The sequence below is a fragment of the Alligator sinensis genome, unplaced genomic scaffold (genome assembly GCF_000455745.1).
Source record: "Alligator sinensis unplaced genomic scaffold, ASM45574v1 scaffold1049_1, whole genome shotgun sequence".
Taxonomy (NCBI): domain Eukaryota; kingdom Metazoa; phylum Chordata; order Crocodylia; family Alligatoridae; genus Alligator; species Alligator sinensis.
This window is the reverse complement of record NW_005842672.1, coordinates 831867-851458: the sequence shown is the minus strand read 5'-3', so window position 1 is coordinate 851458 and position 19592 is coordinate 831867. Positions and strand designations below refer to the sequence as shown.

The 19592-nt window shown below is 41.8% G+C and overlaps 1 protein-coding gene across 1 annotated transcript in view; it reads right to left on the bottom strand.

The window, feature by feature from the left end:
- Positions 1–19586, bottom strand: part of LOC102375164 (cadherin EGF LAG seven-pass G-type receptor 1-like) — a 49671-nt gene extending 30085 nt beyond the window's left edge. The window contains exon 1 of the mRNA XM_014524811.2: positions 16757–19586. Within this exon, the coding sequence (XP_014380297.2) occupies positions 16757–19439 (2683 nt within the window). The 5' untranslated portion in view covers positions 19440–19586. The remainder of the gene's footprint in view (positions 1–16756) is intronic.
- Positions 19587–19592: the final 6 nt, after the last annotated feature.

Genomic DNA, 19592 nt, shown 5'->3' with positions numbered 1-19592 from the left:
ATAACAGTATTGATTCAAATTTAACTTTTAGTTGTAATTGTAGTTGTTTTTGTAATACTAATTCTTATAGCATTGTTTGGGAAGGAAGTGCATTCGGAGCATTGTTTCTGATATATGTAGTTATTGTGTTCTTAATGTTTGTGGTATTTCTTAAAGCTAAGCAGTGTTATACGCGTAGCAAAGAATTTTAAAATAAAATTGTGTTGTATGAATTAAGAGTGTAATCATTGTGAAATCATGCAATCAACTAACTACTCCCCCAGCCAGTGCATCAAAATGAATCAGTAAATTGTGTGGGATCTTCTCTATTCCATAACCCACTAGAGACATTCGCCAGCGCTACTGGGAACATCTAGATGTGACAATACATTGCCATAGCAACATGCCATAGCAGGGGTGGGCAATTATTTTGGGCAGAGGGACGCTTACTGAGTTTTGGCAAGCCATCGAGGGCTGCATGACAGGCAACCCAGGGCAGATAAATATTAACTTTCTAAATTTTTTAGGGGCCCTGCAGGCTGGATAGAATGGCCTGAAGGGCCACATCCAGCCCCCGGGCTGCATTTTGCCCACCCCTGTGCTACACTGATGTAGCGTCCGCAGGCAAAACCCACAACGCTGCAGCTGTGTCACCATAGCAACGCACTCCCCTGTTATAGTGCATTGCTATGGTGACATAGTGCCTTAAAATAACCATGGGCAGTGCGCATGTCACAGTACAGGCTGTTACTGCACCGTCTTTTAGTACTTCCAAAAGGCAGTACTAAATGATGGCACAGTAACAACAGCACTATAGCAGCACACACAGATGCGCCCACTGTGCAGTAGCTCGCGTTACTGCGCATTTATTTAGTACTTGCTTATGTAAGTACTAAATAAATGCATGGTACCACTGTGCAGTAGCGTCTCATGTAGATGTGCCCAAAGCCTCTTACTTTAAGTTCCTAAATTCTTTACTGGCTCTGGCCCTTAGCATTCAGTCCTGAAAACTGCTAAATGCCTCTAACGAAGCATGCCAAGTGAGGAATATCCGTATTAGATACAGCTATTCCTTGAAACTTCTGGGTGATGGAGGTTACATGGTAAATTGCTGCTCCAAACATACTTATTATTGCTTTAGATATACTTACGCTTTCAAAACAAAATAAAATATAGCAAATTAACACAGAATAATTACAGTCAGCATGTCAAAGTAACTCACACAGAGTCAAAACAGAATATCACAAGCATCAACAGTTTGCGTATAAATCTTCACTCCACAGAAAATCCAAATGTGCCAGTGCACTAAGATCAACTGTACTGTGCTAATTATGTGAGTCAGAGGAAATGTAACAAAAAATGCCTATGTCCTGGGTGGCAGCACGGGTCAGGCAAGCTGTGGTGGCTGGACTGGCAGCAAGAACAGCTGTTGTTCTTACAAGTGGGCTTGTTGTTATGCTACTGTGGGCACATCTACACAAGACGCTATGGTGCTATAGTGTTCATTGGCAAAACTTGTGACACCACCACTATGTCGCTGTAGCAACATGCTCCTTTGTTATAGTGTGTTGCTACGGTGATGTAGAGGCCAAAAATAACTGTGCATGGCCAGCACCGTGCAGTACAGTAACAAAGGCACCATATGGCCACGTATAGATATGCCCTGTGAGTCACAGAATCAGAGAAAAGTAGGGTTGGCAGGGACCTCCATAGGTCATTTAGTCCTGCCTGAGCTGAGATTATCCCTATCCAAACCAACCCACACAAATCCACTGTCCAGCCTATTAGTAAAACTACACACTCAACCCTGATACAACACAAGACACCCTAACCAGGCAGCAGTAAAGCAAGGGAACAAGCATTGGTATACCTCAGTCAAAATCCCCAGCTTTGGCTGCAGCCAATAACCAATGTTTCTGCCATAGCTGAAAAAAAAAAACACCCAAACAAAAACCCCCCAAAAAACCAACCGTGACACACACCACAGCAGGAGGGGAAATAATTCCTTCCTAGCCCCATGTGACAACCAGTAAAGGCCAGGAGCATTGGAAATACCCATAGTAAAATGCTGGCTTAGCTACTGCAAGGTCATCCCTGACCACTGCTTGTCCAATCTGTTCTTAAATGCCTCCAATGATGGAAAGTCCACAACTTCCCTAGGCAATTTATTCCGCTGCCTCACTGCTCTGTCTGAGTCAGTACCACTCAATGTGATCAAGGGTGATACAAGTGAACCTGGGGTCAGTGGAAGCAGAGGGTATGGATGGGCAAACCCTACAGATCCATGAATACTTCACACCACATGGCAAGACTTCTTTAAAAGGCTTGCTGCCCTTGGCTGCTCCCTAATCTCTAAACAAAATCTCTCCTCAAAGAGGTAGAAGTGAGTGAGGGGAGTTAATTTTACTGAGTTTCTTAGTATATCATTCATCATTAACTCTAATCAGAAATCCATCAGGTCTCTAGGTAACCACCATAATGAGAAGCTACTTGATTCCCATCCTATTTCTTACCTGTGGAGCTATAGTATAAATTCCTGCCTTTAAGTTTACCATAGTCTCCCCCTTGTTTCTACCTAGTTTCACTCTCCATGCAAGTAAATGAAAGTCACAAGTCCTAAGAGAATTATCTGCACTAGGAAAGTGACCTAGCATTGACAACAGTTGTTAACAGTGGGCTCTCCTCATTCTCCATCCTTCAAAAGGCGTTGAAATATTTTGACGAGATGGAGCCAAATCATTTCCAACTCTACTGCTGACCCGGTGGAATGTGGTGTCTATCAAGTTTTCATCAATGGTGCTGAAAACAGATTAGCCCCATATGCCTTTCTTCATACTTAATAAGGGTAATGTATTCATGACTATTATATAGTCCATCTAAAATTTATCATGTCCTTAACTTTTCATGCTCTTGCTTTTTAGTGCTTGGGACTTGAAAACTCTGGAATAAGTAAGAAGGCAGTTGTTACTTAGCAATTTCAACTGATTGCTGAAACAAACAGTCATTCCCATGGGGTAGATGAACTCTAATAATCTGTCCAAGTGTGCTTTTTAAATTGAATTACTATAGTCGTGCAATCTTTTCAAAGAATTTTCTTCCCAAATTTAAAAGCTAAATTTTTCCTTAAAAGTTTCTTCCCTCTCCCCCATGGAGACATAAATTCTAGGAGAATTTGAAATGAGAGGATTACAAACTAACAAAAACCTACCTAAAAGCTATAAACAAAATTCCTCCAAATAACTAAAAAAGGGGAAAAAAAGAAAAAAAGAAATCAAAGAATTAACAGGACACTGGCAAACCATCACCCTGTTTTATATATCATAACAATTTCTCTCCAGTCTTGTCTTGTCTTATCTATTTAGAGTATAAGCTTTGTAGAGCATACACCATCTTTCCTCTCTGTTTGTAAAGAACCTAGCCAATGAGGCTCTGAAATATAAATAATACATGATGATTACTAAGAGCATGACCTCCATGTTTCTTCTTGGAATCTACACAATGAATAGGCACATTAAAAGCCAGATTCTGACCTAACTACTCTAATGTAAATCTGCAGTAATTTCCACTAATGTTAACAAATTTCCATGTAGCATAGGCTCATGTTTATACACACCTGTGGTACAAAAGGAATGTAGAAGATAAACAGGAAGTTTCTGATTAACAGGCCTTAACATTTTCCATGAACTTTCTATTCTTTCTCTTTTGATTAACTTCGGAAACTTCTGCCATGTCAAGAAACTTTCACCATACATTTACATTTTCCAAATTTGAAAGAGTGGCACTGAAAAAGCAGAAAATAGAACTGTGCCACTTGTCACAGAAACATGAAGTGGCAAAGGTACATTTTTTCTAACTTTAAAAGATCTTCATTTCAATTGAACCAATATTATGACTCAAGCTTGGAAGGACTGAGCTCCTAATTAACATTTTTTTTGCTCCACTTTATTTAATCTAACAGGAAGACAGTTGTGAAGAACAGGAAAAAACAGCAGAAAAGCAATTGAGAGAATGACAAAAGCCATGCTTCTTAAATTATAGGAGAAACTGTAACATGCCACAACATTCAACCAATTTATCACATGATAAAAATGGCAAACCACATTACATGTGGAATATCTTTGTGGCTGGTTTGCATCACGCTTTCATTTTACCTGATACCCAGCTTCCCATGTCCTGGAGCACATCCATGCAACTGTACATGTGCTTTTCAAAGGTCCAGGGTACAGGGAGTCCAGGATTGGGAGCTGCCCAATCCCAAGCTCCTTGCCTCCTGATGAATTGAAAGGGTAAGCAAGCAGCCCAGCTCCCTGGGTTTCCAAATCCTGACAGATGCGCAATGGGTTCTGAGGAATTTTATCCCACATCTCAACAAGTACACATCCTGCTATGTGAGATCTTAAATGTTTCACATGGCAGGATGCATGGTTCTGGGGATCTGGGATACAATTCCCGAGACCTAATCATGGGATTTAATTAATGTCTGCTAGGGGTCTTATGCAGCAGCCACAGCAATTAAGACACTGTGTTCCCTTCAACCAAAATGAATACCATCATCTTACAAACCATCTTACAAAATTGGCAGAAAGGGTCATTAGATCTTATTCAGATAGCTAACCCTTTTCATTCTCCTACATTCTCCAGGGAGTTAAAACTCATGCTTTAAGATATATTGCTTGGGTTTCCAAAGGAAGCTAACATAGATGCCAAATGCCACTAACACTCAATAAGCTTTGGCCACCTACGTCAGTAGTGCCAGCCCAAGAATTCAGAAGTCAAAAATCAGACTCACAAATCTCCCAAGTTTTTTTTCTAAAAGCTACATTGTGCTTTGCTATCTGTCTTTTGGTTTTTCAAACTCTATGGCCACATCCCCACAAGCAGAGGTGTGTGGTTGCTGTGGGGAAAACAGCAGTGGCACAAACTCATCCCGCTTTTTCCCCAATGCACGCTCCTGAACATGGGGAAGAATGCTCTGAGTGGGGCAGGGGAGACTGGGGCCAGCACCTGGGCTTACCCTAGTAGCCTTGCCTGAGGCTCTGGGGGCCTCCCAGGGCTCCAGAAGCAGTGATTTGGGTATGTGGAGCCTGGCCGGCAGCCAGAGCATAGCTCTGGTTGGCCAGGTTCCGATTTCAGGCAGTGCATGCTGCTGCCACACACGCTGCTCCACATTTTTCCTTGCACTTTTTTTTGATACCAGGATTTCCCCGTATCTAAATTTGGCTCAGCGCTGCAAATGTGCAGAGTGGAGAACCAAATCACATGCATGAGTTGCGTTCTGTGGTGCCCCAAAAGCCTCTGAGCTGCCACAAAACCCACATGCATGCTCATGTGGACATGGCCTATCTGACCATCTGTGGGAGGAGCAAATAGAGCTACCTGCTCTTCCAAATGTTATGAGGAACGTGCTTTTTTGAAGCTTTTGTGCTGCAGGAGCTTTCCCCTGCATCCCCAACACCCACCTCCCACCTCCCAGATGCTCATTTCCTGCTCAGCAAATAATTTTACCCCAACCTCTAAATCAGTACCACTTCATCCCCATTCCCTCACCATTTCTGCCCACTCTCAGATGGTTAAGGTGTCAAGGTATGGGATATCTGCTAGTGAAAAGCACAATAAAATTCTTCAGATAGAAACTATGAACCATTGCAATTGTCTATAAAACTAAGTGGCATGTGTTTTAACTCTGCTTTGTACCACTTGTTACGCAAGGCAAAAACATCTGAAAAAATCTCTGTATTTCAAAGATACTTTAAGACGTTGCTTAACTATGACCTAGAAGAATAGACCATTCAGTAAATAAGCGTAAAATTTCACATTTTATTGGCAGTGAGTTACTTCTGTAAATACAGCTTGAGATTCTGGAGATAATATTGTATAAGATTCTACTTTCTCATCATCCACAACCCCTGCAACTACTTCCAGTTCAACAGCACTGATTTACTGTCATTCTAACACTGAAACATAGCAAACTGAACCTTCATTTTGGAACAAAAAGTTCTTCCTTGACTATATTTCTTAATAAATTGGATCTTTCTCATATATTCAGCAATTTTCTAAAGATGCCCAGAACTTTCAACCTTTGGGGTCAATCCTGAACACCAAACAAATATATGAATTGAAAAAGGACTCTTACTTGCAAAACACAGGTCACCGTGTTGGAAATAACAGCGTGACCTAAGCAACAAATCGCAAATAGTGAATATACATGGTGAGCAGTTCATGAACAATCCATAGGCCAAAACAATTCAAAAGACCATGGAACCACTCTGAATCCAATTCAAAAACAATTATGAGAAATCCCTGCTTGTTTGCAAATAGTTTTGAAAACGGTAGAGAGGACGTTTTCCAGACAAATTATTGAAGTAGTAACTTCTGACCAGCTCTAATTACACCCCTTGTCTGACTTCATCATTCACTGAAGCCCTAGTAAACTTCACTCCACTCGCATTTCTCCTACTCCCCTTGTTGTTTCCCTACTGCCCATCTTTCCTTTTTGAGCACTGTGTCAACACTTACATGAAAAAATAACCAAACAACAATACAATTCCACAGAGAGAAGTGTATTTGGCTGTTTAAGACTAAACTGAAAAGCTGCTGAATCTAAAATCACTAAGTCAATTGAATATCTTTGTACCAATATCTGTCAGTTGTGTTCTGATTAATATGTACCACTGTCCCCTAAGGACCTGATCCTTCATCATTTAAACCACTAGAAATGTTCATGTTTTACTTTAATGGACACAGGAACAAGTAAAAAACCCATAGTCCTGCCTTTATGTGCTGCAGAATTGTCTTTGTATCCAATTGAGGGTTTTAAGACCAACTCTTGCTGTGTGAATCTTAGTTTGCTATTACTATCTACAAGTGTGCAAGCAGGAATTCATCAAAACATGAAAATGCATGGTAACATTACAATTTGAGGCACAATATTTATGCTAGTTATTCTGATGAATTATTTTACATGAATATATTTTTCCCTTGAGATTGATGATGAGAGTATTTACCGCTAACCAGTTATAAGTTTCTTGTCTGGTATTTGTAACCTACTAATCTTCTACTAGATAGCTCCAACCTGCTGTTGTGGTTCAGCGGTAGAATCCTTGTCTACCAAATGGGAGACCTAGGTTTGATTTTTGGACACGTGTATAACTACAGCTATTGAGGCACCAAACATCTGGACTTGGTCTGGTCTTTGGCTCCTGCCTCAATGGTCTAAAGTGGGGGGATGGAAGGTCTAAGTAACCTCTATTCCTCTATGCTCCCACTTAGGCATATGCACCAAAGGTCTTAGTGACTTCTCATGCGTTCACCATGATCCAGAAGGATTGACAGTTGCCTATTACTGAAACTGTTGATCAATTTTTATATCATGTCATACATGAGCGTCTAAAATATGTACAGCAACATCAATGTGAAAATTACGGCCTAAATATATAACATGACCATATATATAACTTTAAGTGCACGAGGAATACCACCTAGTTCAGTGGTTCTCAACCTTTTTAGACTCATGGTACCCTTGGAAAATGCCAGGTCTTAGTTTTCATTCCTTTTTGGGGGGCTTGTTTTAAAGAACTAAAAAAGGTCACAACTATGGATTTCTATTTGAAATCTCTGGATATATTTTATGAATTATATTTGCAAATCGAATAGGGCTAATACTGCATGACACCCTGCAACACCCCTGAAAGAATATCAAGGTACACCAGGAAGCTGTAGCACTTTGGCTGAGAATCACTAACCTAGTGAAAGTACATATATACATGAAGTAATCTTTACATATTCAAAGATGAATTTGTAGAATGATAGTCAGAGATAAAATTATACTGTGTTTAATACACCTCCATCAGTGATATATTCAGATAGAAATTCTAAAAATACATACAACTAAAATGTTAAATGTACGTAGTGTATATTGTATATTCTGAGACATGTAAAAACAAACACCTTCAGTGATGGTTATTTTTCAAACTTGCACTTTAGAAAGGATTATGATGAAAATAGATATGTTAACCTTCCCCTCATTTTGTGTGATCTGTTTCAACTGATAAAAAGCATTGCTGTGATGTTGTTTTCATGTATGCTCCCTTCCACTTAATTCCAGAATGTCATAGGAGTGGTATATTTTTGTTCCAGGAGACAGGAAATCATTTACGGCTAGAGAACAAAATATTTCATGGAAACATGACTGCCAAAATAATGTTGTACTAAAATAAAGGGACTCTACCACAGACATGTGTGAGAAAGAGAAACAGTTTGAGTGACAAATAGTTTATTTTGTTTTATTTTGTTCACAAAATAAAATAACTTTTTAAAGCATGTTATTATCCAGTCTTAGTATCTTTTAATTCAGTAGAGTAGATTTGCCAAAACAAAAGGTACATAAAATCTTTGGTAAGGACCACATGTTCCTTTCCACCTCCCCGAAAGAAGTGGATCAAAAACACTGAATCTGGGTGGGTAGGAAAAAGGAGGAGGAAAGGACCAGTTCTACTGCAAAAAAAATTATCTTTCTTCTACCAGAATACCCTCCGGAGGTGCTCCAGGCAAGGGCAGTAGGTCAGTAAGTCATCTCCCTCATCCATCATCCTCTTACTTAATTCTGCATGGATCCCAGAAGTAGGCTACTGCTGACCAGCAGTGAACTCCATCCCCACCTGGACGTCCACCTCCTGTCATACTAGGAGGTGGATAGGGAGGAGAGAGAGTAGCAAATGGGGCAACCAGGAGAGCCCATCTTTCTTAAAACTCCCTCCTCAACCCTCCAAGAAAAAGCTTCCAAAGTTCTAGATCCTAGAGAATAAAGCTTGAGACACTTTGGGTAATTACTTTTAAATATGTAACCCAGCCTGCACAGGTATACAGACAACAGAATATTGGAACCTTCAGTTCTGACCTTCCTGGCTTGAATGGACACAACTTAATTCTTAGATCAACCTTTTAAACATGGCCTCCCAATTTGAGCTCTTTCAATTTTTGGGTTTCCAACCTGAGATAACTTGGGTCTGATTTTCCAAGGGGCTGAGTACTCATGCACAGTGGGCAATGCCAAGACTCAGTACTTCTGACAATTATGCCACAATGTCTATATCTTGGCACCCAAAACTGAGGCACCAAAACTAGAGGGAACTTTTACAAGTAAGAGTAGATTGTATTAGTAGGAGCTACTGCACAACAGAAGTCAAAATGATCAGTGATATAAGCCTTAGGGAGCAATCTATTTAGGATTTTCCATTGATCCACTCTGTCCATGCCAATATTACTGCCTGGGTGCACTGGCAGGTGAAGGATGGGAGGAACAGAATATACAGCCCACTGCCAATCTTCCTGCTTTGGAGTTTCTAGTGTCCCTATAAGTATGTCCACACTTCCATTAGAACAAGATTGGACTTGCAGTAAAAAAATTAAATCCCATCTGCTTTGTCCCTGCTTCGTGTACACCCAGGCCTGGGCCACAAAACTGCAGAGTCCGTTACTTGGAGCAGCCTTTAGTGAGTGATGAGTTGAGCATAGTTCCAGGGCACACACTTGGGGTTGACTCAAGCCGTTTACTTGGACTCCTGAGTGAGTAAGACTGGGTATGCCACTGAAAAATAAGTCATGTGTGTACCTGGGCCTGCAAATTTGCAGTGTGTAAATAACCTAACCCCAACTTTACATGTGCATACTCAGGTAGTGCTATGGGGCAGGACCCATATCTGCCTCTAATGTCTGAAGTTTCTACCACAATGAAGTCCCAATTCTGATTAGACCATTTAGAAGCTATCGCATACTAAATAAATAAATAAATGGTGATGATAATGATTAATGATAATAATTAATCCACTGAGTTAGGTAAACAAACACTTTTTCTCATTTTAAATAATACACAGAATTTTTAGTGAGCTTTCATCTCCACTCTTACAACATACAACATTAGGGATTATGGACTATAACATACAGTTCTCTTCCACACACAGATGCAGACTAAATGTGATGAAAAAAACAACATATTCCTTAGTCTTTTTTTAGACTTCACATTATTGCTCTTTCTTGGATTACTCCAGCATGGAATTGTATTTGCAGAACTATGCAAGACCAAACTAACATTAGACTTTTAAATTACGTTTTTTGGCTATTCCCACTACATAATCATGTGAAGGCAGTACATGTGTTTTATAATAAACATGATTTATTCATGCATCTGTATCCAGGTATCATTGTAGGTGTGAGAAGCATCAGAGATCATCCTTTTTAAGTGAACTGTAATCTTGTAATTGTATAATCTATAGGGATAGCATAGTGTAGATATTCTACATTTCCTTGGTGGCTACAGAGGCCACAGTGAGCAGTTTGTGTGTTAATACCTTCCTTGCTGATACCTGAAACCAGGCCTTTTTCCCAAAGCAACCAGTAACCTTGTGAATTATTGAGATGGAAGTAAGTTCCTTCAAAAAAGCTGAACCCTCAGCCATAAAAAAACTGGTTGCTCTGCATAGTTGAAACAAAGCAAACAAGACCTCTACAAAGCAACACTGTAGCACCCAGTCCCCAATCACTTAACTCTCTGGCACAGCTCTTTGTGGATTCAGTGAAGCAGAATCAAACACATAACAGAACCACAAAAATCTCAAAAATGGACACAGTCTACACTTCCATAAGGCAAGGAAATGTTGGATCTCAGTATTTGGGGCCAGAGCCTGCATTTTTGCACACTGAAAACAGCAACGCCCTTGCAAAGTTTCTCCCCAACCTTTCGCAAAGCATTTCCTTGTCTTTTGTTTTTTATTTATCTGAAAACTTTCTAATACAGCACCTATGCTACTTGCCTTATGTCCATGACAAAACTGCAGCCTTATATTTACAATATGCAAACAATATGGAATAGAGCACAGAATTTGCTGCTGTACCTGTACAGCAAGAGACCAATCTGCAGATGGAAAGTCAACAGTATAATGGCTTTTTAGCTATAATAATGAAAATGATTATTGAGTCAGAATGATAAGTTGATTGTACCTAGGTGAGCCTTATAATTAAGTTGGTTGATATTATAGTAACTTCATCAAATCCCATTTAAGTTAGATATAAGAATCAGAAGAACATAAAAGGAAAACTATTTGCTCATGTACTTGGTGGTTTAGACCCAAATCTCCACATCTATTTAGGTACCTATATCCCATTGAGGAACTCCGCATTAGCAAAAGCACATCATTAAACACAAATTGTGAGATTTCTTTTGCCATAAAATGCCAGCAGTAATAACAGCTTGAGATGCAATTTAATTGCTGTTATCTGATATAAAGATAATGGTAAAGGAAACCACAATGAATTTCGTTTATCCTAGACTTCATCATAGTTCTAACAAGACCTATTTACATTTAAAGTGAAAGTGATGTGCAATATCAAGAACAAACAAACTATATAGAATAAGAAGCATATGCAATAGATTTTGGTATTTACTTTTTAAACTGAAAAACAGAATTACAAGGCCAACCACTGAAACTGACTTTGCACAGGTGAACCATTGCACTTGGCAGAGACCTGTTAACCATGGTACAGCTCCACACCGGCACAACAATCCTATACACCAGCGGTGCTCAATCTTTCTGTCCAGTGGGTCAGATGGAAAGTACTTGGTCCCTCCACAGGTCAGATCTGCCTGGTAGACCCAATCCAGCACTTAGGGCAGATGGGCTTGGCCCCTTGGTCATGTCGACCCAGCCCCATGTGGGGAAGAGGAGCTGCCCAGCACCAGCCTGGCTGGACAGGAGGAAAGGGGGCATGACCTGACCCTGAACCAGGGTGGGCAGGACGGAACTGCACAGGGGGATAGGGAGTGGCCTGGCCCCATGAGAGAAAAGGGGTGTTGCCTGGCCCAAACCTGGCGGGGCAGGACGGAAGTGGGCATAGCCCAGCCCTACAAGGGAGGAGGAGACAAGGCCCCACCCCAACCTGGCCATGCAGAAGGAAGGGGGCATGGCCTGGCCCTGATCTGGCTGTGAGTAGAGACAGTCATGGTCCAGCTCCAATCCACCATGAGGGGCTAAGGATTTTGGCAGTGGGGAGGGGGGGCAGTATTAACTGACCCTGCTCCCCTACTGCCAAATTTCCCCACTATTGGAGAGCCCTGCGGGCTGGATTCCAAGGCTGTGTAGGCCGCATTTGCCCCGTGGGCCAGAGGTTGAGCACCTCTGCTATATATAGGGAAATCTTAGGCTTGGGGCTTTAAAGATAATTTATTTCCTATGTTTTCTCAGCCAATTGCTAGTCTGTCTATCTCCATCTAGCAGATACCATGATACCAATACCTAATAGGAAACTAATTTTCACAGACCTATTCCCTTCCAGTAACATTTTCAATGCAACTTTGGCCTAAGTCACTTTTGGTAATGGATTTAGGCATATAAAGCCGACGGGATGTTTCACTTGAATATGGAACACCGATTTCAATGAGAGATAATGACCTAAATATCTTCAAAAAATCTGGGCCTAAGCCACTTGGACTTCTTAAGACTGGATCGAAAAATTGAAAAATAGGCTTAAAAAAGATTAGAAATGCAATTTTTGTAAAACAAGATGTCAAATAATTGTCCCTCTAATTTAGAAATAGGATTTTCAGATATTTTGCTTTCCATTTGCTATGACATCTTAGCCTTGTTTGCTCAAACTGATGATGTGGTTTCCACTTTGTTTCTATGACAGTTAGTCATGTTTAACATCAAACAAATAAATAAATAACAACTGGCATTAATTCTAAAGAAACGGATTATCCAAACAGATATGATATAATCCAACTGACCATAAAATGAAAAAGTATCAACTGGCAGCAATGACTGCTGGCACCTAACTGGTTTAACTAGTAATTCTCTCTACTTTTCCTCATTGATAATCCTGTTTTGTCTGGAAGACAGAATCATGGGAAATAATGTTAAATAGCATTTCTTGAACCTAGATCTGCCTAATACCAACAAGTAGAAACTTAAATCAGAACACACTGATGAAGGCTCACAGACTTGCTACTTGTTACTCAAAGTTGGTGTTTTCTGCTGTTTTCTAATCCTAACAAAATTACATGATGCTTTAAAAAAGACCTCTGTTCAGAACTGTGGCCAGGGCCAGTTACAGAATTTGTCTCCATAGCACAAAAGGGAGAGATTTCATTTTCAAAACAAGAAAATGTCATTAAAAACCACTAAGATGCGGGAGGAAAATCAAGGGCAGGTACTGTACCTAGAACTACTTAAGTCATTTTCTAGCTAAAAAACTAGTAAAAAACGTACTAGATTTCAAGTCAGCAGTGTCCCTGTAACTACAACGCATATGGCAATAGGCAAAGAGAAACAATACCTGATGAAATTACAGATTCTGTCATATAATCCAGACAATATAACTGATTTTTTTTTTATTTTGATGAAATTACAGATTCATTTACCATCAAAGTCTCAAGTACCCACACTAGATGCCCAGGATGAAATCCTGATCCACTGGAATTCAATAGCAGAATTCCTATCAATTTCAACACAGCCAGGATTTCAGCTGTTCAAAAATTTATCCCTCCCAATTCCACATACAGAAAAGGAAAAGCCAGTTTACTCCTTCCCATGGAAAACCCCACAACAAAGGCAAAAGGAGAAAGGAAAAGTCCAAGAGGTGCTCTTTGCACGCTTTCCAGCAGACTTTCCAGCTGACCAATCTCAGGGGTGCTGAGAAAGGATTTCCCTCTCTGAGTCTGAAGAACAAAGTGAGGCTGAAACTGCCTGGATCCAGTGATCAATAACTCTCCCTGTTCCCTTGCCAGGATAATAAAAGTTCCACAGCACAGAAGACCAGCAACAATGCCTTTCCAGCAAATTCTTCACAGATGTGTAGAACAGCTTGTCCACTGCACAATCACACCTCTGGTCCACTTCCTCTCTCTGTATCTACCTCGGACCTGTGCGCAATCTCTCTCCAAGAGCAGCAAAGGCTGAAGAGTCCTTTCTACAGGACTCTTGCCAAGAGCTCCTGTACAGTTTCTGCAGATATTCACACTATTAAAGATGAATATGACTACACTTTCCAAACAAATCAAATTTCACTAAATCAATTGTTCGCTTTAGTGTTTTTTCCCCAGAGATTTCTTTAAGGTGACTTTGGTCTTTTGTTTGTAATATAAAATGCATATTCATTCAAAGAAGTCTAAGATCAAATACAAGAATGCTTTTATCCATGTGTCAAAGTCCCAAATTAATATAATTGTATAGTATGCCTCCTCCTGTTTGGCTAAAACCAATCATTTCTGACAGACTTAATCCACAACAACAAACTGCATACATATCCCCTGTGAGTACGTGAACACAAGATTTTCACAGCAGCAATGACATATCTTTATGTCCCAACAGAGTTCATATACAGTTCAAATTCCCACCAACTTTGACAAGAGTTTTGCTTGCATCAAGACTGCCCATCTGGCCTGATAGTTAGGTTAATGACTACCCAACAGACATATTTTTCAGTTAACTGGTTGGTGATTTTAGCAGACAATTTGCAGCTATTTTTACAGTACCTACAGATAGCCATGTAGAGTATTTCTGTCCAAGCCAGTTCACCTCTACATCTCACTTATCACAGAATGCATCAGATAAGCAGAGAAAGTGGAGAGGTGAGAGTTTCCTAAACGAAATTGCATGCACTGTAGGCTTCTGCCCCTTAAATTCTTATATGAAGCAATCTTTTCCCACGCACACAGACGACTTTTTTAAAACGGTATCAAATGGACTCCACTGCTTGCCAAACCATTTAAGAATTGTTAACTGATGGAAATTCTTTCAAATATACCATGGTGTGCAGCTGCGATAGGGATAACCAGCTTTGTTCTATACTACAGAAAAGTCTCACATAATCATTCACTGTTAAAATAACGTATTAATTGTCAAATTCCTATATCCTGCAACCTCATAAAACAGAAATGTAATTGGAGCAAATATTCATTCCTTTTTTCTGTATCTCTGTTTCACCCACTGAAATGTGCAGAGGTGGATGAAGACATTGTCAAAGAGAATGCTTAGTTGTAACCCACTCATATCCTGTATGCTCTCCCCTCTTAACCTACTGAAATAACATTTCCAGGCTTCTTCTATGTCCACTTCTTTATCTCCTGCTTTTAGATAAGGAACTTCTGCTTTCTGTTAGTCAGTCTCAGCTGAAGATCGCCATGTAAATCATCTATATACTAATCCAAATGTCTTATTTCAACTTTACAGGCCAATTTTTCTGTTAGTTTTCACAGGATGTGGAAATACCAACTAAGAGCTAACTTACGTTTCATGCAAAATGCTACAAGGCAGATATTCTGGTGAGTCCCCTGACAGATAACACGCAGTAATAATTTTAGTCACTGAAATTAATATCACTCATTTAATCTGCAATAAAAAAGCCCAATCCTGCAAATATTAGAGCCACTACTGTAAGGTCTCCTATATCTCACAACTATTTCTTTTGTAGTAAGTGCTGCCAGGACTGCCATATTTAAATATCTTTTGAACAAATCAGTAAAAAACAAAAAAAAAAAGCATCTCCAGAGACACCATTACAGGCACCTAATATTTGCATCTTCCTGCTTCATACAAAATAGCGCAAATATTAGCTTTAGGCTAAAGAGAAAACTGGAAGGACTGTTACTTGCTATGAACACTGGACACTAGACGCACGGAAACTCTGGATTAGGCCTATGCCACATTCACCAGTGTGGAAGTTGGGGGAAGAGATTAGTCACTGAATTACTGATTATACACCATAATTATAGAGATAAAGAATAATCGCATGATCAACAAGAAAATGAATGGAAAGAACAGAGTTGTTTTCTAAGGTAACATCTTACAAGCTTTTTTAAACATGTCGCAACAAACCGTCAACTTAATTTCGTACTTAAATATATACAGCAGATAAAATCAGTGTACCTATTATCAAAACAGATATTCACAAATATTTTATACTGATATATAGATATAGATTTTCAGTAACATAAGCCTAAAATACAAAAGGCAAAAAGTTTTTTGGTGAAGCCTCCTACAAAATTCTGCCTCAGTTACACCTACCAAAATTCATGATGTTATACCGATATTCTTGGCTGGTTTCAGATAAGCATTTTCCATAGAAATAGCTACCAGCAGCGTGAGCAAAAGGCAAAATTTCTCTCCTGGTTCAAATGGGTATAACTCCACCAACTTAAACAGAAATTTGCCCATGTTACACTAACAGAGATCCCAACTTAAAATCTGGAATTTTATCAGCCAGCCCTCTCAGAGACCAGGCAAATGGACTATATCTTTCTCCAAAAAAAAAAAAAAAAAAAGGGTCACTAAACACCAACTTTTCTTTACAGCACGCCCAGTTCTGTGAAAGGAAACTTTCCAATGTCATTGGTTTACCTGACCATAGGATTAGTCTAAATACTGAATATAAGTCAACGAGACTTGTGCATTCTTCCTGTCTTTGAAAATCAGGTCCCTTAATAACCCTGATCCAGATATCCACATCTTAAAATATTAACTTAAAGAACTTCCTAGGCTCAAGGAATTATATCCCCCTTATGCCTTTTTTTGTGAACAATATTTGCTAAATAACTTTGACCAACTCTTTGTTTTAGTCAACAGTACATAGCTTTTATACATTTTTTTGTATTTCTCTCCAAGCCCTTCACAATTAAAGCACTGCCTATGAAATTAAAAGTTGTATGCTATGGTACATATTGCATATTTCTTCTTATACCAATAAACCAATTTCTAATGTATTATTCTCCTTCACCAGGCCTGCTTACCTGAGACTGACACTTTCATGAGGGCCTCCAGAGGTCTGTTGTTGTCCAGATCTCGACTGAGCTTAAGTTCCCCAGTGGCAGGGTCCAGAATCAACAGGTTTAACTCATTGCCCTGCACAAAGGTGTAGACGAGGCTGTCAGACACATCAGGATCATGGGCTGGGATCTTGCCAATCACCCCAGAGGGAAAGCTGTTAGACTTGTTGGTCACATAGTTGTTGAAGAGGATCTGGAAGTCCTGTAGCGCAGGTGGGTTATCATTCTGATCCAGCAGACGAATGTGCACAGTGGCTCGGCTGACAAGCGGGGCTGAAGTGGCTTGTACCACAATCACATACTCGGTCCGGCTCTCATAATCCAGATCCATCAGGGCAGTAAGGTCACCATTGAGGAGGTCAAGCTGGAAGACCTCAGGGATGTTACCCTCAACAATCTGGTACATGATTTGTGCGTTGGTTCCTTCATCTGGGTCAGCTGCACTGATCCGGGCCACAATGGAGCCCACAGGGCTGTTCTCTTCCACAAAGATGTCAAATTCATCCTGTTCAAAGACAGGTGGATTGTCATTGATGTCTAGTACAGTGACCTGAACATCGACAGAGGCTTTAAGGGGTGGGCTGCCTCTGTCCACAGCAAAGGCTCGCAGGCTGTATACAGCCACATTCTCACGATCCAGCTTGCGCTGGGTGCGTATCACTCCAGAAGTGGGCTCAATGTAAAAGTCTCCATCTCCATCATCACCACCCTGGAAGGTATAAAGGAGGCGCCCATTGAGGCCTGAGTCCCGGTCAGTGGCCGACAGCTGCAAAACACTGGTGGAGAGCGGCACATCCTCAAAGACTGAGCCCTGGTACCGGTCACGTAGGAAGCGGGGTACATTGTCATTGGCATCCAGGATAAGAATCTCAACGTAGGTGGTATCAGATTTCTGAGGGATCCCATTGTCTCGGGCTGTAATTGCCAATGTGTAAGAGGCCTGGTCCTCATAGTCCAGTTCCATCAGGGTGGTGATAGTGCCTGTGTCTGGGTCAATGCGGAATTGGGGGATGTTATCCTCCAAAATGTATGTTATCCTAGCATTTTCCCCCGTGTCTTCATCCGTGGCACTGATAGACACAATAGATGTGCCAATAGGCTTGTCCTCACTGACACTCACTGTGTAATGGGAGCTCTGGAAGACTGGGCGGTGTGTGTTAGCATCTGTGACATTGATAAAGACCTGGACGGTGTCAAAGCGTGTACCATCTGAAGCAGTGACAGTCAGCACATACTGCCTCTCCTGTTTGTAATCCAGGGGCAAGGACAAAGTGATCAGCCCACCCCCACTCTGGCTGGTGATTGCAAAACGGTTCCTGGTATTGCCACTTGTGATCTGATAAGTCACCACGCTGTTGACATCTCTGTCTACTGCAGTCAGTGTCAGGACACTGCTGCCCACTGCTGCATCCTCGTTCAGCCTGAGGTGATAGACTTTTTCGGTGAAGGTAGGGTTGTTGTCATTGACATCCAGAACTGTGATAGCCACACTGGCTGAGGAAGTCATGACAGGAACTCCATGGTCCCTGGCCTCCACCCCAAAGTGATAGTTCTCCACAGTCTCTCTGTCCAGATCAGCTGATACTGTGATCCACCCAGTGCTGTTGTTGATCTGGAAGGGGAACCCAGCATCCCCCCCTACGGATACTCCCCCAGGAGTGGGGTTCAAGTCCACAAGTCTGTACTCCAGGCGGGCATTGTCCCCAGAGTCAGCATCCACTGCCTGAATGTGTAGCACAGAGTAGCCCAGGGGCACATTCTCCAGCACAGTCGCTTGAAAGGGGGTGCTGACAAAGATGGGGGCGTTATCATTCACATCCACCACTTGCACTGACACCATCCCACTGGAGTTGATTAAGGGAGGCCTGCCCCCATCCTGGGCTTTGATCCTCAGCGTGTATTCACGGATGGTCTCATAATCCAGAGGGTTGATCAGGTCGATAGCGCCAGAGAAAGAGTGGATGTAGAACTGGCCTTTGAGGTTGCCACTCACAATGCTGTAGTGCACTTGGGCGTTGCTGCCCCGGTCCCGATCTGTTGCTTGCACCTGCAGGATCTGAGTGTTCACTGGGGCATCCTCCGGCACCTGTACCAAATAGCGCTTCTCACTGAACTGTGGGTAGTTGTCATTCTCATCCTCCACAGTGATGTGTACCATCGCTGTAGCGCTCCGAGGACCCGGGTCCTTGCCCTGGTCATTAGCTTCCACCACCAGGTGGTACTCGGAGACCTCCTCACGGTCTATGAGGGCACGGGTCCTTACTACGCCAGAGCGCGGGTCTATCTCAAAGACACTGTCCCCAGCACCTGGCTCAAGCAAGCGATAAAGCATGTTGGCATTGGCTGGAGCATCGCCGTCCGTAGCACGGATGGTCAGCACCTCATAACCCACCTCCAGGTTCTCCCTGATGCTCTCCCGATACTCAGGCTGCTCAAACACCGGCTCGTGGTCATTAGTGTCGCTCACAGTCACGGTCAAGTAGGTGGTGGCCGAGCGGCGCCGGGGGGACCCGTGGTCGGCCGCCGTCACTTTCAGCACGTGGGTGTCCTTGGTTTCCCGGTCCAGGCTGCGGGTGGTGGCCACGCTGCCCGTCTCCGGGTCGATGGAGAAGTAGTCGTTGGAGCGCTCATCAAAAAGCGCCTCCATGGAGTACGCCAGCCGGCCCGCCTCCCCCTCGTCGGGGTCCTGCGCCCGCAGGGCGATCACTGGCGTGCCGCCCGGCTTGTTCTCGGGGATGGACACCTGGTAGCTGGGCAGCTGGAACTGCGGGGGGTTGTTCACGCTCCTCCTGCCCCGCCG